The following is a 24,956-nucleotide window of genomic DNA, read 5'->3' as shown; positions in this document are numbered from 1 at the left end:
GTAAAATATTTTTATTTTATTATAATTACCTGCATGGCATTTTCAGCAAAGAGGACACCAGAAATAAGACATAAATAGTATTCAATTGTAGTTCTACGCATCTACTTTCTATATATCTTTTTAACACTAAGCGTCTTAATTTTATTTACTCCACTCAAACCGCCTGTATTTTTACTGCTACCACTACCGAAAACGCATTCTTTGTCAAGTGCTCAGAGGTTTGCCGAGTGCAAAATCACACACACTCGGCAAAGAATACTTCGCCAAGTGCCACTCTCGACGAAAAATGACACTCAACAACGACCACCTTTGCCGAGTGCAAAACACTCGGCATACAAAGACTCTCGGCAAAGGCAGGTTTGTCGAGTGCAAAACACTTGACATTCTAAGACTCTCGGCAAATTGTCGTCAGCAGTCATCTATAACCGACGATCGTTAACTATGCCGACTGCCCACGGAGGACACTAGTGCAAGGTTTGGAGAGGCACTTGAGCTTAAACATTTATGAGGGATTGTCCTACTTATATCATCGCACATAAGAATATATATGCAACATGAATAAGTAGAACATTAAGAATGACATTCACACAATAGTTGTGATTCGGTATGGCTTGCTGTCACATGGCGGTCTCCATCTCCAATAATTTGTCCATCATGATAATCTCTATCTCCATGATATAGATATGTCACCCTTCAGGTGATGAGCCCTTTAAGACCTATCTAACATATGCTAGTAACCAAATTACATATACGCTTTGGATCATCACATGTTAACATAAAGGTCATTACATCAAATTTGGACAATACATATGGCTCCAGCCGTATTGCCCTAGTCATGACACACAGGTCATGAATTATTCATTAATATGCATCATATACACACAATAACCATACTGATCACAAGATGTCCTGCAAAAACATGTTAGGCAAGCATGTTTCTATATGTTTGCCACTACAGGAGATAGCCACGGCGACCCATGCATCGTATGTATGGAAATTCCATTGAAAATTTCATGCGATTGATCAAATCAACCCAAATCCGAGACTTTCAACCAAAAGAAGATTACACTCATGACGTTGATCTATTATGTCAATCTACTGGTTATGCATGCAGTTAGCCCCGATGGTGATTCCACCCGGTAGGGGCAAGTTGCGCACATAACAGAGAAGGATGAACTGATCTCTTCGGTCATATCCGAGTCAATCTACTTCAAACCCTTATAACCAATTGATCTAATCAAACCCTGCAACAAGTAGATCCATCTCATGAACCTAGATCTAGATCTAAAACTATAGAACCTGCTCTGATACCACTGATGGATTATGGAGAGGCTACACTAGCGCAAAATAAAATTTTTGACCCCATAAAACTAGAAACTACTGCAGTTATAGATCATGTAATTACCAGTAGACACGCAGAGCAGCAGAAGACGTCTAAATGTTGACGAACGCGTCGAGCAGTGATGTGCATTTGTCGGCGTCACGTCCTCGCGCGGTTCGTCCTAGTGCTCCAGATGCAGCACCTTTGAGGTATCCACACGTACAGGGAGGAAGCGTCGTGTTCCGAACTGCTAGGTTCGCGACAGCGGCTAGGCGATGGCGAGGGGCGGGGCGGCCACTTGTTTACTGGTGGCGAGTTAGGGTTATCTTAACCGCGCCTCTACCCTCATTATATAGATGTTCTGATGAACTTCTAACTCCGAGGCCCATCAGTAACCCTAAAGCCCTATTTAATTTCGGATCTAATCTGAGTTAGTCTTCCTTCCCCTTAAGTGTGTGACCCTATAGGTTCGCGTACATATAGATATGGCTCAATTACTTTTACTTGGACCAATAATTAACAACGGTCTTTAGCAAGATATGTCAACTTCTATGCGCACGTAAAGATCATATCAGACGAACCATTGCAACATTTTGTACATCAGTCTGGATCTAAGTTAACCTCTCTTTCTCGATACTGTGAATTGGAATCTTTTCATTGGTTAACACTTAACCCTAGCACGACCATGCATTTCATGATTCAATCATTCGAGGGACCCAGAGATATCTCTCTCAAGAAGAGGGGGACAAATTCCATCTTGACTGACCATGCCTCACAACATGCTTCCTAACAAATCCAAAACTACCTTTATAACTACCGAGTTACGGAGTAGTGTTTAATAGTCACTAAGTAAGTCAATTCACATCTTGAGAACATACAACAATCTCAGGTCTAAGGATACAATATACATGTTGCAAAAAGAGAACTATATTACAATATCTCATGTTGGGTCGGTCTAGCCTTATGTAATACATGCGCCCACATTATTAATTTAATATCTCCATGTCTATGACTTGTGAAATATAGTCATCAACTAATACATGTGCCAGTCATCAACTCTAACTAGAGACATTATTTAGATTAACCATACAAATAAAGAATCTCACAAACAATTCACATAATTGCTAATCAATACAAGATGCATTTCATGGATATTCAATTAAACAATATATATATCATGGATACAAAGAAATATGCTCATCTCTATAATTATCTCTAGGGCATATTTCATGACAATCTATGTGTCGGGGACCATAATTAGGGGTACCCTCAAGGCTCCTAATTCTCAGCTGATAACCCCCATCAGCACAAAGCTGCAAAGGCCTGATGGGTGCGACTAAGTCAAGGATCAGTCCATTCGAGGGACTTGATCACGCCTCGCCCGAGCCCTGCCTCGAGCAAGGGCAGCCGACCCCGGAGAATCTATGTCTCGCCCGAGGCTCCCCTCCAGCGACGAACATACTTCTGGCTCGCCCGAGGCCCAGTCTTCGCCAAGAAGCAACCCTGGCCAAATCGCCACACCAACCGACCAAATCGCAGGGGCATTTAATGCAAAGGTGGCCTGACACCTTTATCCTGACGCACGCCCTCCGGTCGACAGAGCCGAAGTGACCGCAGTCATTTCGCCGCTCCACTGACCGGCCTGACAGAAGGACAGCGCCGCCTGCGCCGCTCCGACTGCTGTGCCACTCGACAGAGTGAGGCTGACAGGCAGCCAGGCCCAGCCTTAGGCACCATAGGGAACTCCGCTCCGCCCGACCCAGGGCTCGGACTCGGGCTCAGCCCCGGAAGACGGTGAACTCCGCTCCGCCCGACCCAGGGCTCGGACTCGGGTTCAGCCCCGGAAGACGGCGAACTCCGCTCCGCCCGACCTAGGGCTCGGACTCGGGCTCAGCCCCGGAAGACGGCGAACTCCGCTCCGCCCAACCCAGGGCTCGGACTTGGGCTCGCCCCGGAAGACGGCGAACTCCGCTCCGCCCGACCCAGGGCTCGGACTTGGGCTCAGCCCTGGAAGACGGCGAACTCCGATCTGCCCGACCCCAGGGCTCGGACTCGGGCTTAGCCCCGGAAGACGACGAACTCCGCTTCGCCCGACCCCAGGGCTCGGACTCAGCCCTGGCCTCAGCCGACGGTCTCCGCCTCGCCCGACCCAGGGGCTCGGACTCGACCTCGGCCACGGAGGACAGACTCGACCTCGACCTCGGAGGAGCCTCCACATCGCCCAACCTAGGGTGCGGACTGACCACGTCAACAGGAGGCGCCATCATTACCCTACCCCAAGCTGACTCAGACTACGGGGAACAAGACCGGCGTCCCATCTGGCTCGCTCCGCCAGACAAGTAATGATGGCGCCCCGCACGCTCTATGACGACGGCGGCTCTCAGCCCCCTTACGGAAGCAAGAGGACGTCAGCAAGGACTCGACAGCCCCGACAGCTGTCCTTCCGCCAGGCTCCAGCGCTCCTCTGACGGCCACGACACCACACGAACCGGGTGCCAAAACCTCTTCGGCTGCCACGATGGCATGTACTTAGGGCGCTAGCTCTCCTCCGCTAGACACGTTAGCACTCTGCTACACCCCCATTGTACACCTGGATCCTCTCCTTGCGCCTATAAAAGGAAGGACCAGGGCCCTCTTACAGAGGGTTGGCCGCGCGAGGAAGAGGACGGGACAGGCGCTCGCGTGAGGCCGCTCGCTCCCCCTCCCTCGTGGACGCTTGTAACCCCCTACTGCAAGCGCACCCGACCTGGGCGCGGGATAAACACGAAGGCCGCGGGATTTCCACCTCTCTCTCTCCGGCTGCCTTTCCCCCCTTCGCGCTCCGTCTCGCGCCGTCCCATCTGGGCTAGGGCACGCGGTGACATTTCACTCGTCGGTCCAGGGACCCCCCCGGTCTCGAGACGCCGACAGTTGGCGCGCCAGGTAGGGGCCTGCTGCGTGTTGACGAACATCTTCCCGTCAAGCTCCAGATGGGCAGCCTCCAGCAACCTTTCCAGCCCGGGACGGTACTCCGTTTTGGGAGTCTTGAGTTCATGTCCCTCGACGGCAGCTACGACATGATACTCCTTCCCCCGCCGTGCGACAGCGACAATGGCGGCCAACAGCCTGCCCATCGGCGGCGGAACCGACGACGTCTTCCCTGCGCGGTGGAAGAACAACGTTTGAGCTCACCCCGCCCTCTCCCCCGCCGACGGAGGAGGAGGCGGGGCAACCAAGGCCAAGCAGGAGGCAGCGCCTCGTCGGCTGTCGAGCGAGTCGACGGCGCTGGCGCCCCAACGGGGGGCACGTCGGGCATCGACCTCGCGTCTGAGACGAAGACGAGCGCCGTCTCCCCGCAACACGCCAATCCCAAGCGAACGGACGACGCCAGCACGCTCGCGAAAGGCTTGCTGGGCGTCACCCTCGTACCTGAGACGACGGTGCAGTCAGTCCCTGTCGTGACTTCGTCACCGCCCGTCGACCAAGAGGTACCCACCGATTCCCATCTCACGCCTCTTGGATTCAGCCTCGACCCGCCAAGCGACTTCGCTTTGGCGGACGCTCTCGTAGAGGCGAGTCCAAACCCTCTGGGGTTTCGTATGCGGTCACCCTGGGACCGGCTGACGGACGTCTCGACCTACGTGCCCTCGGGGTCCGAGGAAGATGACGAGCCCGACTTCTGTTGGGATTTCTCCGGACTTGGTAACCCCGGTGCCATGCAGGACTTCATGACCGCATGCGACTACTGCCTTTCTGACTGTTCAGACGGTAGCCGCAGCCTCGGCGACGAGGACTGCGACCCAAGTCGTGAATGTTTCCACGTCGATCTAGGGGGTCCCTCCGAAGGCAACCATCTTGGTGTGCCGGAGAACGGTGATCTCCCTAAGCCTGTGCCTCGCGTTGACATCCTACGGGAGCTAGCTGTGGTCCCCGTTCCGGCGGGGGGTCATGACCCACAGCTCGAGCAAATCTGCGGGGTGCAGGCCAGGCTCGACGAGGGAGCAGGAACACTTGAGCCGATCCGCCGGGACATCGGGCAGGAATGGGCGGGCCAACCTCTGGCCGGAGAAATGCGTCATCTACCCCAGGGTATCCAGCACCGCATCGCCGACGATGTCAGGGTGAGGCCGCCACCCGCTTCCAGTGGAGTCGGCCAGAACCTGGCTGCAGCAGCAATGCTTCTCCTCGCGATGCCGGAGCCATCAACCACCGAGGGGCAGCGAATTCAGGGAGAGCTCAAGAATCTCCTGGAGGACGCCGCGGTCCGACGGGCCGAAAGCTCCGCCTCCTGAAGGCAGGGGTACCCCTCGGAACAACGCGCCGCGACTTCCCGATTCATGCGGGAAGCCTCGGTCCACACCGGGCGCACGCGCAACACAGCGCCTGCGGCCCCGGGTCGCCTCGGCAACGAGCACCATCACCGCGACCGTCGGGCACACCTCGACGAGAGGGTGCACCGAGGCTACCACCCCAGGCGTGGGGAACGCTACGACAGCGGGGAGGATCGGAGTCCCTCGCCTGAACCACCCGGTCCGCAGGCTTTCAGTCGCGCCATACGACGGGCGCCGTTCCCGACCCGGTTCCGAACCCTGACTACTATCACAAAGTACTCGGGGGAGACGAGACCGGAACTGTGGCTCACAGACTACCGGCTGGCCTGCCAACTAGGTGGAACGGACGATGACAACCTCATCATCCGCAACCTCCCCTTGTTCCTCTCCGACACCGCTGGCGCCTGGTTGGAGCACCTGCCTCCGGGGCAGATCTCCAACTAGGACGACCTGGTCCAAGCCTTCGCCGACAATTTCCAGGGCACGTACGTGCGCCCTGGAAACTCCTGGGACCTCCGAAGCTGCCGACAGCAGCCGGGAGAGTCTCTCTGGGACTACATCCGGCGATTCTCGAAGCAGCGCACCGAGCTGCCCAACATCACCGATTCAGATGTCATCGGCGCGTTCCTCGCCGGCACCACCTGCCGCGACCTGGTGAGCAAGCTGGGTCGCAAGACCCCCACCAGGGCGAGCGAGCTGATGGACATCGCCACCAAGTTCGCCTCTGGCCAGGAGGCGGTTGAGGCTATCTTCCGGAAGGACAAACAGCCCCAGGGCCGCCCACCGAAAGATGCCCCCGAGGCGTCAACTCAGCGCGGCGCCAAGAAGAAAGGCAAGAAGAAGTCGCAAGCGAAACGCGACGCCGCCGACGCGGACCTTGTCGCCGCCGCCGAGTACAAGAACCCTCGGAAACCCCCCGGAGGTGCCAACCTCTTCGACAAGATGCTCAAGGAGCCGTGCCCCTATCATCAGGGGCCCGTCAAGCACACCCTTGAGGAGTGCGCCATGCTTCGACGCCACTTCCACAGGGTCGGGCCACCCGCGGAGGGTGGCAGGGCTCGCGACGACGACAAGAAGGAGGATCACCAGGCAGGAGAGTTCCCCGAGGTCCGCGACTGCTTCATGATCTACGGTGGGCAAGCGGCGAACGCCTCGGCTCGGCACCGCAAGCAAGAGCGTCAGGAGGTCTGTTTGGTGAAGGTGGCGGCGCCAGTCTACCTAGACTGGTCCGACAAGCCCATCACCTTCGACCAAGCCGACCACCCCGACCACGTGCCGAGCCTGGGGAAATACCCACTCGTTGTCGACCCCATCATCGGCGACGTCAGGCTCACCAAGGTCCTCATGGACGGAGGCAGCAGCCTCAACATCATCTACGCCGAGACCCTCGGGCTCCTGCGCGTTGACCTGTCCTCGGTCCAGGCAGGCGCTGCGCCTTTCCACGGGATCATTCCCGGGAAGCGCGTCCAGCCCCTCGGACAACTCGACCTTCCCGTCTGCTTCGGAACACCCTCCAACTTCCGAAGGGAGACCCTCACGTTCGAGGTGGTCGAGTTCCGAGGAACCTACCACGCATTATTGAGGAGGCCATGCTACGCGAAGTTCATGGCCGTCCCCAACTACACCTACCTCAAGCTCAAGATGCCGGGACCCAACGGGGTCATCACCGTCGGCCCCACGTATCGACACGCGTTCGAATGCGACGTCGAGTGCGTGGAGTACGCCGAGGCCCTCGCCGAATCCGAGGCCCTCATCGCCGACCTGGAGAGCCTCTCTAAGGAGGTGCCAGACGTGAAGCGCCACGCCAGCAACTTCGAGCCAGCGGAGACGATTAAGTTCGTCCCCCTCGACCCCAGCAGCGACGCCTCCAAGCAGATCCGGATCGGCTCCGAGCTCGATCCCAAATAGGAAGCAGTGCTCGTCGACTTTCTCCGCGCGAACGTCGACGTTTTTGCGTGGAGTCCCTCGGACATGCCCGGCATACCGAGGGATGTCGCCGAGCACTCGCTGGATATCCGAGCTGGAGCCCGACCCGTGAAGCAGCCTCTGCGCCGATTCGACGAAGAAAAGCGCAGAGCCATAGGCGAGGAGATCCACAAGCTAATGGCGGCAGGGTTCATCAAAGAGGTATTCCATCCCGAATGGCTTGCCAACCCTGTGCTTGTGAGAAAAGAAAGGGGGGAAATGGCGGATGTGTGTAGACTACACTGGTCTAAACAAAGCATGTCCAAAGGTTCCCTACCCTCTGCCACGCATCGATCAAATCGTGGATTCCACTGCTGGGTGCGAAACCCTGTCTTTCCTCGATGCCTACTCAGGGTATCACCAAATCAGGATGAAAGAGTCCGACCAGCTCGCAACCTCTTTCATCACACCCTTCGGCATGTACTGCTATGTCACCATGCCGTTCGGCTTGAGGAATGCGGGTGCGACGTATCAGCGGTGCATGAACCATGTGTTCGGCGAACACATTGGCCGGACGGTCGAGGCCTACGTCGATGACATCGTAGTCAAGACGAGGAAAGCCTCCGACCTCCTTTCCGACCTTGAAGTGACATTCCGATGTCTCAAGGCGAAAGGCGTGAAGCTTAATCCTGAGAAGTGTGTCTTTGGGGTTCCCCGAGGCATGCTCTTGGGGTTCATCGTCTCCGAGCGGGGCATCGAGGCCAACCCGGAGAAGATCGCGGCCATCACCAGCATGGGGCCCATCAAGGACTTGAAAGGCGTACAGAGGGTCATGGGATGCCTTGCGGCTCTGAGCCGCTTCATCTCGCGCCTCGGCGAAAGAGGCCTGCCTCTGTACCGCCTCTTAAGGAAGGCCGAGTGCTTCACTTGGACCCCTGAGGCCGAGGAAGCCCTCGGGAACCTGAAGGCGCTCCTCACGAGCGCGCCCATCCTGGTGCCCCCCGCTGCCGGAGAAGCCCTCTTGATCTACGTCGCCGCGACCACCCAGGTGGTTAGCGCCGCGATTGTGGTTGAGAGACAAGAAGAGAGGCATGCATTGTCGAGACCTGCATCAACCCTCCGCCAAGACCGACTACACGCCCGAGCCCGAGAAGGCCTCGGCCGAGCCTGAGGCACCCTCGGGTCAGTCCGAGGCACCCTCGGCCCGGCCCGAGGCACCCTCGGCCCAACCCGAGGCACTCTCGGCTCAATCCGAGGTACCCTCGGCCCAGCCCGAGGCACCCTCGGCTCAGTCCGAGGTACCCTCGGCCCAGCCCGAGGTACCCTCGGCTCAGCCTGAGGTACCCTTGGCCCAGCCCGAGGCACCCTCGGTTCGGTCCGAGGTACCCTCGGCCCCCGAGGGTGAGGCACTGCGCATCGAGGAGGACCGAAGCGGGGTCACGCCTAATCGAAACTGGCAGACCCCGTACCTGCAATATCTCCACCGAGGAGAACTACCCCTCGACCGAGCCGAAGCTCGACGGTTAGCGCGGCGCCCCAAGTCGTTTGTCTTGCTGGGAGATGGGAAGAGCTCTACCGCCGCAGCCGGAAACGCCTTCCGACAAGGTTTCTACTGGCCGACGGCGGTGGCCGACGCCACTAGAATTGTCCACACCTGCGAAGGGTGTCAGTTCTATGCAAGGCAGAACCACCCCTTGCAGAAGGCACCCGGGGGCTACACGCACCCCTGGGAAGGGCCGTTCGTCATCGCCAAAGTTCTGAAGCCCGGAACGAACAAGCTGGCCGACAGTCAAGGCGAGGTCTACCCTAACACTTCGAACATCCAACAGCTACGTCGCTTCTACCCTAAAGATGTTTTCAAGATTTTCGTATACCTCGTTCCCACGCAAAATTTGATCATCAAGGAAGGGTCAGCCTTGCCTCGGCAAAGCCCGACCCTCCCTCGGGGGCTAGAAGGGGGGAACCCCCTCTGCGTCAAAATTTTCAATCAAAAAGGCTTCTGCGTTCCCCCGGCTATGTCGGAAGCAGGACCCCAAGAAGCGAACGCAGGTGCATGTAAGTGGCAAGGCTGACTGAGCCGAGGGACTCCTACGCCTCTGGGTTACGGATACCTCACTCATCACCCACCACGAAAAATGACTCCTACTTGGGCAAGCCACCCTGCTACTGACGAGCGGGGCCGGACACGCAAAATGAAAGGAAAAGGGGCACGACTTTATGCTACGATAATAAAGTGTTCGGGCCTCAGCAGCCGCAAAAGACACACGTGCATTCAAAGGAAACTGCTCCAACAGAGTTAGGCGTCGCCCGGGGAAGGAGTCGTGCCTTCGGCTTCGTCCCCGCTTTCGGCAAAGTCCACCCCGGCTTCGGACGACGGCGCAGGCGGGAGGATCTCTGCCTCGAAGGTGGTCGCTAGCACTGCGCTCGGGCCCGCGGCGGCCGCGTCGAGCCTCTGGACTTCAGCCAGGGCGGCTTCATCTTCGTCAGGAAGGCAATACCCCTCGCTGACCCGCTCCAGATCCACGACGTAGTGGGAAGCAAGCACGGCGAAGGCCCGCCTGACGCCGTGGTGTAGCGCCTCACGGAGTCTGCCGCGCACGTGATCACCCAAGGCCTGCAGGCAACTTTGGGGGGAGCTTCCTGAGGGGACGTCACCGAAGCCAAAGACCCGACAGAAGTCCGAGATGGCCTCGGACATGGCCGCGTGGTCGGCCTCCCTCTGCTCGGCCACCCCGGCAAGCGCCCTGGTGGATTCATCAAGGGCAGACTCGAGCTCTACGAACAGCCAGAGCGCAAGGCCTCAAACACAAGCGGAGGAAACAAGCTGAAACGAAAATCGAAAACAGCCAAGACATACCTCCGGCTCGGGCACGCTGCTCCGAGGCTGCGGCCTGGGCTACGGCTAGGTCTGCTGCAAGGGCTCCAGCCCGGCTTTCGGCCTCGGCAGCCCGGCCCCGAGATTGGTCTCGCTCATCGGCGACCTGGTCGAACTCCGACTGCCGTCGTTGCACCTCTGCGCGTGCCGCTGCCGCCTCTGAGAGCGCAGACGCCTCTGCTCTCAGATCGGCGCAGAGCAACCGAAGGTCCGCCACCTCGGCGCCCTGCTGGGAGAGGCGCGCAGTAGCCCCGGCGAGCGAGGTCCTCAGGGATCGCAGCGAGCCCCAGATATCGACCTCGTGGCGGATGAACGACGATTTGGCGGCGCTCAGATCCGTCAGATCCTAAGGGAAGAAAGCGGGGCGTCACAAAAGACGCCTTGCCCACAAAGAAGGTATGCCTGAAATCATTACCTGGAGGATCTTGGGGACGTCCCTGCAAAAGACCTCAAAGGATGACCGGAGCGACCCCACCGTTGCTTCGGCACATTCGCGGAGCTCGTCCTAAGACTGCTCCTCCCGCTCATCGTCAAGAACAAAGAAGGGATCCGAAGCCTCACGGGTCTGGATCCGGAGCAACTGGCGCCGCCTCTCGGAGCTCCGCCGCGCAGGGACAAGGCTGCCGCTCGGCGGGACGGATCGCGTCTCCACGCCCCCTCCTTCGAGGCACCGAGCGCCGACGCCTCGGCCATCTCAGCGTCGGCAGCGACAGGTCGCTCCCCGACTGGGACGGCAGCGGCTTCAACAGCAGCGGGCGCCAGCACCGGCGGCATGTCCGGTGGGCCCGAGGCCACGACCGCGCCGGCCGCCTCGATAGAAGAGCCGGCCTCGGGAACTCGCTCCACGACGACTGGTGCCGCCTGAGCTCCCCGCTGTGGAGCGCCTTGCGAGAAGGTCAGCTGAACGGCGAGGCCCGGCGCGGCGCCGGCTGCGGAAGCCGGCGCCGTCTTAAGGGCTTTCCGGGGAGCCAGATCGGTCAGGCCATGGCTTCGCTTGCTGAGGAGAAAGGGAAAGTCGCGGTCAGGACATACGAATGAGGAGCCAGGGCAAATACGTTCCAAAGTACTTACCCGCTCCGGGCCATGATCAACCGCGCCTGAGGAGAGGTCTCTCGGATCTCGACCCCCGAAGGTACCGCCGAGGTCCGCCTCGCCGCCAGCTTCGGTACCGTTCTCGCCTTGGGCACCTTGGACGCCCGGGAGACGGATTGCCCAAGTGCTTCCACGGCGACCTGAGGGTCGCCCTCCTGCGCTGCCAGCGTGGGCGACGGCTCTTGGGGAACAGACGCCTCGGCCTGACTCCCCGGGGTCACCGCAACTTCCCCGGCCGAGGGGTCAAGTACCCCCTCGGTCTGCCCCCGCTCTTCGGGCCGGGACCTCGGCATCCCGACTCCGGGAACCGACGGCGCCGGCCCGCTCGGGGGCTGGCTTGACGACTCCTGGCCTAGCCTCAAGCCCGGGCTGAGGCCGAGGCGGGCAGCCATGTTGTCATCCTCGTCATCGTCCTCATCATCGTCGTCGTCGTCAGGCATTTCCGGTGACGGCTCCCTCGGGAGTCCATCCCTCTCCTGCCGACGACAGAGCTTTTCCAAGGCGTCTCGGGCCCGCGTCCGTTCGCGGGCCCGAGCCTTCTTCGCGTCTTTTTTCTTCTTCTTCTCCTCCGCGGCAACCCGCCGCGCTGCTCGGTCCACCGTGTCCTCCGGGACCCGTGGCCGGGAAGGCTTGTGCCACCCTACCTCCTGGAGACAGATGAAAAGTCTCGACCGTAAGGACCAAGGGCAATCTGACGCAGGGAGAAAGAAGGAACGGACACTCACCAGGGTCACACACCCGGGGTCGGGGCGCATCAAGGGCTGAGAGAAGGCGCTGGCGTCCGGTTTTCCCAACGCGACGGCCACCCGCCCGTGGAGAACGTCGATGGGAAGGGGATCCAAGGACATCCGCGAGCCCTCCAAGTCAGCCTCCGGCGTCATCTCCCAAAGCGGCAACCGCCGCTCCGCCAAGGGAAGCACCCTCCGGCGGTGAATGGCGGCAATCACTCCCACGGCGGTGAGCCCTCCTTTCCGCAACGCCTTCAGGGCCTTGAGAAGGGGCTCAAGGTTCTTCTGTCTTTCGTGCGGGGTCCCGTAGCGCCAAGCATCGGCGGCAATGGTGACCACTCGCTGAGAAAACGGCGGGAGCATCTCGCCGTCATTCCAGAGGTAGAACCACCGACGCTGCCACCCTTTATTCGAGGACGCAAGGATGGCGAGAATATACTGCGACGCCCGCGACTGCCTCAGGTGGAGGATGCAGCCGCCGGCCCGCACTGCCGCGTGGACCCTTCTCTCCCCCGTTGGCGAAGCAAAAAGCTCCGCGGAAAAGAGATGAGTCCACAAGTCCCAGTGGGGGGCGATCCCCAAGTATCCTTCGCACACCGCTACAAAGATGGTGGCTTGCGAGATGGAGTTGGGGTTGAGGTTGTGCAACTCCACCCCATAGTTGTGCAGGATCGCCCGCATGAAGCGGCCTGCCGGCACACCGAATCCTCGCTCGTGGAAGGAGACGAAGCTCACGACGTACCCCGGCGGCGGGGACGGAGCGGCTCCGCTCGCGGGGGGAATCCACTCCGGCTGCCTCTCATCAGAGAGAGGGCGAAGTAAACCCTCGGTAACAAGATCCTCCAGGTCATCCGCTATGACTGTGGAGAAAGGCCATGGATCGCGCGGCAAGATGATGGTCACCCGGTCGGCCATCACCGAGCAAAAGGGGTGGCGGCGGAAAGGACTGGGTGGGTGGTTTCCTTTTCTCCGGCTAAATCTCTCAGGTTGCGAAAACCTAAGGAGGAGGCGAGAAGCGGAGCAAAGAACCGTCGCCAGACCCTCCCCCGAGTATATAAAGACCAAGGCGAGACCCGTTCAACGTTTCGCCTGGACCCGCCGCGGGATTCAAAAACGCAAAGCGAAATGGCCGTTCCTCGAACGGCTCGCGCACGCGCAACGACCGCCCCGCAAACCGCTCGCCCCGTCGCATTAACTCCGCGGCGGGACAGGCGAGCGACGCTTCGCCTTTGCCATAATGACCGCGTCAAAAAAGGTACGCCACGTCATTCGATTTCGTATCCTTTTCTTTTTCCTCTTTCTCTCTCTTACAACAGGGACTGGGAAAGGGGGATACCCCGAAAAGGATCCTTCTCCGTGAAGGAAACAGGCTCCGAGCCTCCCTACTGATCAGAGGTTCGAAGGCTGGCCCCTCGGAGGGGTTTAACAGCCGCCTAAGAGCGCGTGGGCTCCACACCCACTACTGGTCAGAGGTTCGAAGGCCGGCCCCTCGGAAGGGTTCAACGGCCGCCTCAGGCTACTCGGGCTCCGCGCCCACTACTGATCAGGGGTTCGTAGGTTGGCCCCTGAAGGGTTCACAGCCGCCTCAGACACAGAGCGAGGGATGACCATGGGTACGTTCGATACATAACCAAGGCTTGGGCTACGCTCCCGAGGTACCCTAGGAAATTTCCGAGACCAGCGGGAACGATCTTGTAACGGAATCCCATCAGAGGGAGGCATCGAGCCCTCGGACCCCGTCGATAGGGGACCGGGTCCGGCAGATCACCCGCAGGTACTTTTGGGCGCGCCTCCGGGCCTCTAGCCGACCCCTAGCAAATGGGGCACGGGCGTCCACTCGGATTACCCGCCAGCAGCTCACCGGAGACACCATGTTCGGCGCCCTCCGAGGGCAACATGGCGCTTTCCCCCCTCCTCCTTGCGGAAAGGCGACGCAGGGGCGTATGTAAAAAAAGTCGAGTCTGTCCTTGACCGTCCTCTCGCCCTGTGCAGAGGCTCGGGGGCTGCTCTCGCAAACCCAGCTCCGGCCAAACCGTTGACAGCGTCAACATACCAGCCCAAGAACTTGGGACCCGACCGTGCACCCGGGCTACGGCCAGCTCGCATGAGGGAACAACCAGACCAGCCGAAGCATTGTGCAAGACATTAAGACCTCGGAGGAGTCAAACCACTCCTCCAAGGCCTCGGGGGCTACACCCGGCGGGTGCGCTCGCGCGCACCCACAGGAACAAAACGCAACCGAGAAAAGCTGGTCCCCTTGCAAAAAAGTGCGACGAAAGCCTCCAAGCGAGTATTAACACTCCCTTCGAGGCTCGGGGGCTACTGTCGGGGACCATAATTAGGGTACCCTCAAGGCTCCTAATTCTCAGCTGGTAACCCCCATCAGCACAAAGCTGCAAAGGCCTGATGGGTGCGACTAAGTCAAGGATCAGTCCATTCGAGGGACTTGATCACGCCTCGCTCGAGCCCTGCCTCAGGCAAGGGCAGCCGACCCCGGAGAATCTACGTCTCGCCCGAGACCCCCCTCCAGCGACGAACATACTTCTGGCTCGCCCGAGGCCCAGTCTTCGCTAAGAAGCAACCCTGGCCAAATCGCCACACCAACCGACCAAATCGCAGGGGCATTTAATGCAAAGGTGGCCTGACACCTTTATCCTGACGCACGCCCTCCGGTCGACAGAGCCGAAGTGACCGCAGTCATTTCGCCGCTCCACTGACCGGCCTGACAGAAGGACAACGCCGCCTGCGCCGCTTCGACTGCTGTGCCACTCGACAGAGTGAGGCTGACAGGCAGCCAGGCCCAGCCTCAGGCACCATAGGGAACTCCGCTCCGCCTGACCCAGGGCTCGGACTCGGGCTTAGCCCCGGAAGACGGCGAACTCCGCTCCGCCCGACCCAGGGCTCGGACTCGGGCTCAGCCCCGGAAGACGGCGAACTCCGCTCCGCCCGACCCAGGGCTCAGACTTGGGCTCAGCCCCGGAAGACGGCGAACTCCGCTCCACCCGACCCAGGGCTCGGACTTGGGCTCAGCCCCGGAAGACGGCGAACTCCGATCCGCCCGACCCCAGGGCTCGGACTCGGGCTCAGCCCCGGAAGACGACGAACTCCGCTTCGCCCGACCCCAGGGCTCGGACTCAGCCCTGGCCTCAGCCGACGGTCTCCGCCTCGCCCGACCCAGGGGCTCGGACTCGACCTCGGCCACGGAAGATAGACTCGACCTCGACCTCGGAGGAGCCTCCACATCGCCTAACCTAGGGCGCGGACCGACCACGTCAACAGGAGGCGCCATCATTACCCTACCCCAAGCTGACTCAGGCTACGGGGAACAAGACCGGCGTCCCATCTGGCTCGCTCCGCCAGATAAGTAATGATGACGCCCCGCACGCTCTATGACGACGGCGGCTCTCAGCCCCCTTACGGAAGCAAGAGGACGTCAGCAAGGACTCGACAGCCCCGACAGCTGTCCTTCCGCCAGGCTCCAGCGCTCCTCCGACGGCCACGACACCACACGAACCGGGTGCCAAAACCTCTCCGGCTGCCACGATGGCATGTACTTAGGGCGCTAGCTCTCCTCCGCTAGACACGTTAGCACTCCGCTACACCCCTATTGTACACCTGGATCCTCTCCTTGCGCCTATAAAAGGAAGGACAAGGGCCCTCTTACAGAGGGTTGGCCGCGCGGGGAAGAGGACGGGACAGGCGCTCGCGTGAGGCCGCTCGCTCCCCCTCCCGCGTGGACGCTTGTAACCCCCTACTGTAAGCGCACCCGACCTGGGCGCGGGATAAACACGAAGGCCGCGGGATTTCCACCTCTCTCTCTCTGGCTGCCTTTCCCCCCTTCGCGCTCCGTCTCGCGCCGACCCATCTAGACTGGGGCACGCGGCGATATTTCACTCGTCGGTCCAGGGACCCCAGTCTCGAGACGCCGACATTATGATTATTATGGATATAGTATACTTGCCGCACATGAGAAATTTTAATGTGCCGTTTCAGTTTTGGAGTCCCTATTTCAGTTTGGAACTGAACTGGGAATGACGTGGCCGAGGACAAAAGCAAATTGACACCTTCTCCGTTCCCGACGACTCCCGTGAGCGTGGAGAGGCGACTAGGCGAGGCCATGGCCTCCGGCATCGGCTCCGGCCAGCAGCAACCCCCAGGTACCTTCCGCGTCCTCCTCTTGCTGCTCGATTGGATTCCAATTTTTAGACCGACCAAACTAGAATTAGGTAGGTTCAGCAGTTAGATTGGATGCCCTAGCAGCGCCGGCGGCAGATGCTGACCCGGGAGCCGTCGGCGACAAGCTCGTCTTCGAAGCGCCGCCTCAGCCCGTGAGGGAGGACTACGTCCAGAACGCCGTCAAGTTTCTCTCCCACCCCAAGGTCAGGGGCTCCCCCGTCGTCTACAGGCGATCCTTCCTCGAGAAGAAGGGCCTTAGCACCGAGGAGATCGACGAGGCCTTCCGAAGGGTTCCTGTAAGATGAAAATACATCCTCCTTGGTCTTCATCCATGCTCGTGCGTGCCTTCTTATCTTACGTTGCGCCGCCTCTCTGTCTACTGCATGGCTTGCAGGATCCTCAACCCAGCACTACGGCTACCACTTCTCCGCAGCAGCAGGGTAACTAAGCTAAATCATCAGTTTACTCTCTTGCCTGTCTTATCTTGGCATGTTGATTTCACTGACAGCCTTGTCTTGTCTCTGTCTGTTTGCTTACAGTCAACAGCCAGAATCAATCCGTCGGGGTGCAAGCTTATGCGCCAGCACAACCTGTGCACCCAGCAAACGCTGGCCCTGTCGTCCTTCCAACGCAGCCCAGGTTTAGCTGGTACCAAGCATTCCTGGCTGCAGGGCTCTTGCTTGGTTTTGGTGCTAGCGCTGCTGTCTTTATCAAGGTATTTCTCATCTCTGAATGTTCGCAATCCTTCCTGCACACTAACTGGGGTGTCTTTATTTCCATGTTAGAAACTGTTCCTTCCTAGGCTCAAGTCTTGGATCCGCAATGTTGTAGCAGAAGGTAATGGCACTGAAGGCAACCAGCTTAAGCCTAGGATTGATGATGAAACGGCTGATGCTGTAAAGGCTTCTGCTTCGGCTGTTTCTGCTATTGCCAAAACAAACCAACAACTGCTTGCTTCAAAGGATGAAGGTTTCAATCTCTACCGTCCGTTTCGCTGCTTCTTTCTTGCCAATGGTTCAACTCACTCCAATAATGTCATTCTGTTTTTGTTAGCAGAAAAGAAGATACTAGTGACGTTGACACAAGCTCTAGATTCCCAAGCCAAGGAGTTAAAATCCTTGACCGATTCAATCGGTCATACCAGGGAACCCATAAATATTACCAGGGATGATAGGTTTTCTCAGTACCGCCCACTGGAAGACCATGCCCCTACTGTTATAAGGAATGGTCAGTGTTCAAAATTTATGTGCTGTTTCATGGTTCAGTGTTTAGCTCTGTTATCCAAAGCGAGCCACCCTGTGCTGCGTAAATATTAGTAATTTTGACCCAACATCTATGAAAATCTTACAACATAGACCATTTGTTTGGTTGTGATTCCAGGGGCAATTAACAGTTCATGGAGAGCCTCTCAGGTATGCGCTTATAATATCCACCCATATTCCTGTTCCACAAGCATGCACGTGCTTTGAATTACCGTCCTATTTCTTACCACTTTCCCTTCTGTAGCAAACTAACATGTATGGTGTGTCAAATGGCGACTTTGGTTCCGGTTCGTACCTTTTGTGAATATCTTTTTCCTTGTTTGCCATACAAGTCTGCTGTTTTCTTTTTGCTTTACCTATGTTGGACTCTGTTTAGCAGTGAGGTCTTCATTTGCGCCAGCACCTGCTGAACCTACAGCTGGATCATTTTCAAGATCCTATGGCGAGGTAAGCTGCTTGACTGGTTTATATTGACATACCCAGCAAATCACAAGACCTGAGATTGGTACCCAGTGGATACCTAGTTAAAAGATGGGAAACTAATTGACATCAATGTACATCTGTCGAGCTAGTTGGATTCACTTGGTGCAGTCTGAATTGCAGTATTGCACATTCACTTTAACTAACCTTCGGGCAGCTAGTATTTGCTGGCAGCCATCCTTCTTTCATGCTTATGAACAGCTTACATCTGAGGACCAGTTATAGAAAATATCGAATTTCCCAAAACAGCTAGATATGGTTGTGTACCGAAGGGAATTCTTTGCAAATCTACTATAACAATCCGTCGCTTCTGTATGTTTTTGTACATACATTATCTGACCAGGATCTGCAAACTCTGGAATGATTGTGTTTTTAATAGTGTCACTCCTTGTGTGAGTGTTGTAGTGTGGCTAGTGGAAGAAGAGGAACTCTTGTGGTGTGCTGCGGGTGCTCATCACCTCGCTTCTCTAGAGGCCTTCCTGTTCTTGCTCATGGTCATGTTGCTAGTGTCTTGCATAGTGTGTAATCTTAGTGAACTGTGTTGCTTGTGTGTGTGTGTGTGTTGTGTGCATTGGTTCGTGTGCGTAGTTATGCAGCCGTGTCTTTTTTCTCTCTTCAATGAAAATGAAAGCTCTCCTGCATGTCCGAGGAACAACTGACCATTAACTAATAAGGTTATAATAGCTGAGCTTTAAAAGATACGGCATTCCTTTCAAACTAACTACATAGAGGCTCATATTCTTGACAAAGCTAGTTCTTTTAGTATATATTGGTTATTACTTCTTCTCAGTATACATGTTGCTCAATCTCCAAATACATGTATTTGTGATATGTACATATTTTGTTCTATGGTGTTCTTTATTGATCAGTCATCAGTTGAAAGGTATTCAGCTCTACCATGGTGTAACCGATTTCTATAATCCTGTGGAACTTCTAGCTAAAATGCTAAATATATGAACCTGCATTATTGATAAATATCTTACATATTTGAGTTCTTGACAACACACGCATCTATAACTGTAATTCATAACATCAGCTGTTTTGTTGTCTTCCATTTAGCTTATAAGTTTTCACTGAAAGCATGTGGCCTACTATAACTTGAACTACTAGCCTGATTGTATCTGTGTGCTTTTAGCAGCCGATGTCCACTGCACAACGAAGCGATAGGTCTTCTGGCAGTAAGGTGAGAGGAGGCCCTTGTCTGTTGCATTTCTGATACAATGATGTCTTTGAGTTGAACGGGTTTTCATGTGTTTGTGTTTTCCCCCCTTAAAAAAATTGCAGCCATGGGAGATGCATTCGTATTCACAACAGAGGCCTGGTTATGGATCCAACTCCCAGTTGAGTGATGATGGATCATACTCTGATGCCCAGGACAGCTATGCTCCTTCCTATCACCAGAATGGAAAGGCCCCTGATTTTCAAGCGGATGAACCTAGGCCTTTGACTTACAACACTGGGGTTGAGGAAAGACCGCCACCGCAGCGCCGCTGGGTGCCCCCTCAGCCTCCAGGTGTTGCGATGCCAGAAGCAGCAGCTGCCATACGTCAACCAAAGGCCCTTCCAAAGCAGCCCTCCAGCGATGCCTCTGAGGCAGCTGGTGAGATGCAGGTGAATGGTTCAAGTGCATCGGATGCTGTGACTGAGGTTCCTGTTAATGGTGCTACTGCAAGCGATGCTGGACGCAGTGAGATCCAAGAACAATCAGTGGCGGCCTAAGTGAAACCAAGACCAGCTAAGAACTGGGAAGCAATCTAAGAGAGATTCAGGATCTCTAGTACATCTGGGGGGTTTGTCATACATCTCTGAATAACGTCTGTATCAGAACAGCGGGGCAACCACGCCGATGGGTACCCGTAATAATGCAATAAGTAGCAGATAGTTTCTGCATTTAGATTAATGCTACTTGTACACAGGAGAACATATCAATAATATTTTTTTGGCTGTTCGATTGAGGGTGCTTAAAAAGTGTGCTTGTGAATTGTTGTATTTTGATCTTGATCTTGTGATGACTAGCAATCGCAATGGACCAAATGGAGATGGTCGTTTGTTTTCTTGTTGCTGTCTCGCTTTATTCCATTCAGGTGTTGTTTTTTCAGGGTCTGCCAAGAATGAGAATGAATCCATTCAGGTGTTCTCCAGGGGCTATTTCCTGCGTTTGCCAGGGATGAGAATGAATGGCGGCGTACACATGGATTGTTTTCGTCAGTTCATGATCTCCCCAGACCCTTGTCATCGTTCAAATTCAGTTGGATATTTCTTTTTTGTTTTGTTTTGTTTTGTTTTGGAGTACAAAGTGTAAACTTATGACAGGATTCCAATTATTGTTGTTGTCTCAGGTCAAAGGTGGGATACCACCAGCAAAGGAACATTACCCTGACAGAGGATGATAAAGGATGCTAGTGCGGAGTACCACTAGATAGAGCAGCGATGCATGTAGGTCTACCATTTACACAAATGCATGGGGAGAGAAACCAGCCGCTGAACTGGTGGATTTCAGGATCCATTTACAAAAGACTGACGATCAGCAGCTACAAGGAACATGGGTCAGTAGCTGAACGACCTAGATGCATCCTAACCATACAGACTGGTCAGTGGTGGATTGCATGATGATCTGTAGCAGATGCACGCTGCGCTTGCAGCACCTTGTCAACCTTGGCAAGAAGATGTTGCATTTCTCCCACAAGACTGAGACTGTCCACGGCCGGCTTTGCATTCGCTTCTTGAGGTGACTTGGCTTTAGACGACAAGGACAAGATCATCTTCCCAAGATTGTTCCTAATATCTGTGAGAGGGAGCTTTGGAAGAGGCGTGATGGGAGGGAGATCCTGGACGCTCGGTGCTGCAAATGCGCCGCCAAGAGTCGCGGCACAGCTCAAGGCGCTCTCTGCTTGAGCCCTGGTGGCGAACACCACGCGCGCGGTGTGCTTGTTCTTGTCTTGGGTGATGCTGGTCTCGGAGTCGATCACAAAGCCAAACCTGCTGAAAGTGGAGAGGAGGTCCTCCCTGGAGGGCAGCGGAGTTCCCTCTGCCAAGTCCAGCACAAGTGCCACAGGATTCCCGACATAGCTGTGCTGCCCAACGGTCTTCATCGTCTTTCTCTTCCTCTTCTTGGCCAAGGACGATCCGTCGTCTGGGCCTGCATTAAGGTTGAGCATCATCTTGCGGCCAACACCAGCAGCTGATGGAGGCTTGCTGACACCATCGTCTTGGGAGGCACCGCCCGCGGCAGCATGGGAATCGGGATGGTCGTCGACGAAAATGCTGTTCCTGTTCCTGCTATCCATGGCCATGAAACGGAGGGCTGCCGCTTCCATCCCCTTACCCTGCCCGAGCGCTGAGGCTCGGAGAGTGGGGAGCACCTCCGCGCCGGAGACATGGGGTTGCCCCTCCTCTCGCTGCTTCTGGCTGCCGGCGGCCTTCTTTTCTTGGAGGACGCCTGTGTCGGTATAGGGAGGGGAGAGGTACCTGCTTCTCTTGCGCTCTCTCTTGGTGACGGCCAGGGCTGCCTCGTCCACGGCCGGATGGATCAGCTGGCTCTGGCTGCCGCCGCTCCCCTCCATAGCCATGGAAACGGGCGGCACGCGGCAGCTGGGGCGGCCACGGGCGACGGGACGGGGCGGGACGTGGCAGGACAAGAGTGAAGTCACCGCAGTTGAGTGCAGGGCGGGACCCGCCACTGTTTGATCGAGTTTTAGGCCTTGATCGTTTGTGTCGGATCGCATCCGGAATTGTTCCAGTTAAGGGCTTGTTCGGTTATTTCCAAAACACATGGATTAGATGGGATTGGAAAAAATTGAGAAGAAGTTTGACTTATTTGAGATTCAAACTCATCCAATCTCACTCAATCCACATGGATTGAGAGCTAACCAAACATGCCCTAATTAAAATTTATATAAATTAGAGAATCAATTCGGTTAGGAATCGTTCCGACTCATCAATCCGGCACAACGAACAAGACCTTATGGGGTTAGAATCGGGCTTTGCTTCTCAACCTATTTGTATGAGAATCGTTTATATGAAAATCTCTCAAATCAATATGAATGTACGATTCGTCAAGTCATTGTAAATAGAGAAATCTATCAATTAAGCTCTTTAATAGCCTAAACCGACAAGAGCTCCATAAGAGAGAGAGAGGAATAGAGTACTTCTCTTGATATAACATGCGAGACAATTACATACATAAGGTGGTGAAAATAAAGTACACATCACATCGGTGCTTTGTGGTTGCATTGTGGTTTAGGGTTACAGAAGATATATACTAGTTTCCTCTGGTAGCTAGTGCATGCTTAATCATCATATGCGTGCGAGGTGAATGGGGCATCCGTTTCTGAGCCTGGGAAACATTGCCCACTTCTCAAGGCTGGGGTCGTCGTCGGCCATCTCCCATCTCCATGTTGTAACAAGGTGGTGCAGAAAAATGAGCATCATGATTTTGGCGAGGTTCATCCCCAGGCAGGTTCTCCCGCCTGCTCCAAACACCAGGAAGCTGTACGGCTGCTTCGTGTGCATGCTATGCCCGCCTTTGAATCTTGAAGGATCAAACATGGTGGGGTTGTGGTAGAGCGTCGCATCGTAGTGTAGGGCCCTCGCATCAATGTTCACAATCCACCCCTTGTGGATGTGGAACCCTGCGACCTGGCAGTCCTCGAGTGCTACCCTTGGAAACCAGGAAACTATGCTCGCCATCCTCAATGATTCTTTAACCGTCTGCATGCAAATTAATGCAATAAGCAGCAAGAATTAATAACATTTAATTAATTTCCAGCTTGCTGATAGAGATGCATATGTATGTTGTGGATCGGACGACGGACAGACACCATGTATGCAAGCTCCATGCTGTTGAGATGTTGGAGGAGATCATGATCTGCCTCCTCCTGCTGCTGCTGCTGCTTCAGCTCCAGCTGAACTGACTGCATCAACAACAGATTCGGATTATTCGACATTTATCTGGTCTGGTGTGGGTGGACTACTGATGATGATTATTGACCCACCCACCCTCAAGGTTTCTTGGAAGACTTTGTTGTCAGCCAGGTACTTGACCATCCATGTAATTGCGCTCGCTGTCGTCACCTGCCCTGTTATCGTTGTTAATTTATAATAATACGTAAGAAGAAGAAGAACGTGCTGCATGTAATTAAAAGCAAGCAAGCAAGCAAGAAATTATATATTTTTTTTGTAGGTTGTCGTACCGGCAATGATGAGCGTCAAGATGTTATCGAGAATCTGGTCGTCAGTGAGGAAGAGGTCGTCGTCGTCGTTATGATGAGCTGACGACGATGGTAAAAGGTGTTGTTGCTGCTGGCTCCGCCTCCTCCTCCTACTCCTGAGAAGAAGAAGGCTCTGCAGAAAGTCGTCGCCGTGCTGCTGCTCCTCCTCCTCCTCCTCCATGTCCATGATCTGTCTCTGTCTTGATCCTATCTCTTGCCTGAGCACGTCCATGATCCTTTTCCTGGCCCGGAGGCCCGCGTGGAACCTGGTCCCCGGCAGCCTGAGCGGGAACGCCAGCATGGCCCGCGTCACGGCCAGCACGTCGCTCTGCAGCCGCCTCCTCGCATCGGGCCGCAGCGTCCTCCCGATGAGCATGTCGCAGATGGCCTCGAATGTTAGGTCCAGCGCGGCGTCGAGCACCACCACGGCCCCAGTGCTGCTGCTCCAGTCGCGCTTCATGAGCCTCCGCGTGAGGCCGTCGAAGGTGGCGGCCAGGGACGCCGTGGCCTGCGCGTTGAAGAGGGGCGCCACGGCGCGCCGCAGGGCGCGGTGGGTGGCGTGGGAGGCGCACAGCAGGCTGTGCTCGCCGAGGAGCTCCGCCACGGTGCGCACGTAGCGCTTCGAGAAGCCGGCTGGCTCGGCGCCCAGGAGCGACCTGGCGGCGTCGGCCGACGAGACGAACACGTGGGTGGCGCCCAAGAGCGAGGTGCGGAAGCAGGGGCCGGGACCGTACCTGCGGTGGCGAGCCTCCACGAAGTGGTAGAAGCCCCTGCCGCTGCTGTTGGCGGACAGGAAGGCCAGCGTCTCCACGACGGACCACCACCAGCGGCTACCCCTTCTCGGTGGTGGTGGTGGTGGTGGTGCTGCTGCTGCTGCTGCATGATCATTCTTCACCCTCCTCCTCCCTTGGAATTTGATCAATCGTCTGATGATCACGACGCAGTAGATGATGACCGCTGCTAAGAAAAAGAAAAAGAAGATGCTGCTGCTGCTGCTGTGGCTTTGGCAGGCTGGTGGTGCTTGGAGTTGGCGGTGCATGTCGTCCATGGCTAGGAAGGAGGAGGGATAGGAGTCATAGGACAGCTCCTGCCCATGCATCATGCTCTAGTGTAAAAGAGAAGAAGATGAGCCCGTCGTCGGTCACATTCGCAATCACTCACTCCACTTGCCATCGCAATGCAACAGGAGCAGCCACCAGCTCCGGCCGGCCTCCCGGCAGTACAAGTAGAATAGATGCCATCAGGATACACGACGACTAGGACACTGCTGCTGGTGGAGGATCCACTGTCCACCCCCCACCCAGCTACCTCTGGAATGTCCTGTCCATATTCATAGCATATTAGTGTAGCGGGCGTACTGTGAAGGCAGGCGCGGCGTAGTGGAGAAGACTGCGCAGCTGCCTTTCCTGCGATGTGTTTTGCACGTACACATGTACTAGCTGGTGCACATTGGACGTAATTGGTTGGTGGGTTCAGCCGCGCCGGGCTCACGCCGGTCTGGCCAGCCAGCGAAACTCTCGCCTCCCCTTCCCCGCTGATGCAGGTGACCCGGTGGAAAAGCGTCTCTCGAACCAATACTCGTGCAGGTCAGCCTCCG

At 56.3% G+C, this 24,956-nt stretch overlaps 3 protein-coding genes across 32 annotated transcripts; 1 reads left to right on the top strand and 2 right to left on the bottom strand.

Annotated features, from left to right (window-relative positions):
* The first annotated feature begins 16,163 nt into the window (after positions 1-16,163).
* LOC100283640 (uncharacterized) lies at positions 16,164-20,203 on the top strand. Of its 29 annotated transcripts, none has more exons than XM_020542155.3 (11): positions 16,164-16,388; positions 16,462-16,703; positions 16,802-16,847; positions 16,947-17,122; positions 17,193-17,376; positions 17,464-17,634; positions 17,788-17,819; positions 17,914-17,956; positions 18,049-18,116; positions 19,288-19,332; positions 19,434-20,203. In XM_020542155.3, exons 1-11 carry the CDS (start codon positions 16,349-16,351, stop codon positions 19,866-19,868), a joined length of 1,482 nt encoding a protein of 493 aa, XP_020397744.1. In that variant the 5' UTR covers positions 16,164-16,348; the 3' UTR covers positions 19,869-20,203. The 29 variants fall into 29 exon arrangements, with proteins under 29 accessions (XP_020397744.1, XP_008655027.1, XP_035817357.1 ...); XM_008656805.3 differs by having other exon boundaries at positions 19,285-19,332; XM_035961464.1 differs by having other exon boundaries at positions 18,046-18,116.
* A 337-nt stretch (positions 20,204-20,540) lies between these two features.
* On the bottom strand, positions 20,541-21,756 carry LOC100278491 (uncharacterized). The gene has a single exon (NM_001151753.2). It carries the CDS (start codon positions 21,716-21,718, stop codon positions 20,741-20,743), a length of 978 nt encoding a protein of 325 aa, NP_001145225.2. The 5' UTR covers positions 21,719-21,756; the 3' UTR covers positions 20,541-20,740.
* A 475-nt stretch (positions 21,757-22,231) lies between these two features.
* LOC100501664 (putative cytochrome P450 superfamily protein) lies at positions 22,232-24,656 on the bottom strand. Of its 2 annotated transcripts, none has more exons than XM_020542285.3 (4): positions 23,342-24,656; positions 23,148-23,227; positions 22,964-23,062; positions 22,232-22,859 (listed from the first exon to the last, which is right to left on the bottom strand). In XM_020542285.3, the coding sequence occupies exons 1-4, from the start codon at positions 24,459-24,461 to the stop codon at positions 22,446-22,448; spliced, it is 1,713 nt and encodes a 570-aa protein (XP_020397874.1). In that variant the 5' UTR covers positions 24,462-24,656; the 3' UTR covers positions 22,232-22,445. The 2 variants fall into 2 exon arrangements, with proteins under 2 accessions (XP_020397874.1, NP_001183271.2); NM_001196342.2 differs by having other exon boundaries at positions 22,280-22,859; positions 22,970-23,062; positions 23,342-24,537.
* Positions 24,657-24,956: the final 300 nt, after the last annotated feature.

This window comes from Zea mays, chromosome 8 (assembly GCF_902167145.1).
Source record: "Zea mays cultivar B73 chromosome 8, Zm-B73-REFERENCE-NAM-5.0, whole genome shotgun sequence".
Classification (NCBI taxonomy): Eukaryota; Viridiplantae; Streptophyta; class Magnoliopsida; order Poales; family Poaceae; genus Zea; species Zea mays.
The sequence above is the reverse complement of the archived record's forward strand: the minus strand, read 5'-3'. Positions and strand labels throughout refer to the sequence as shown.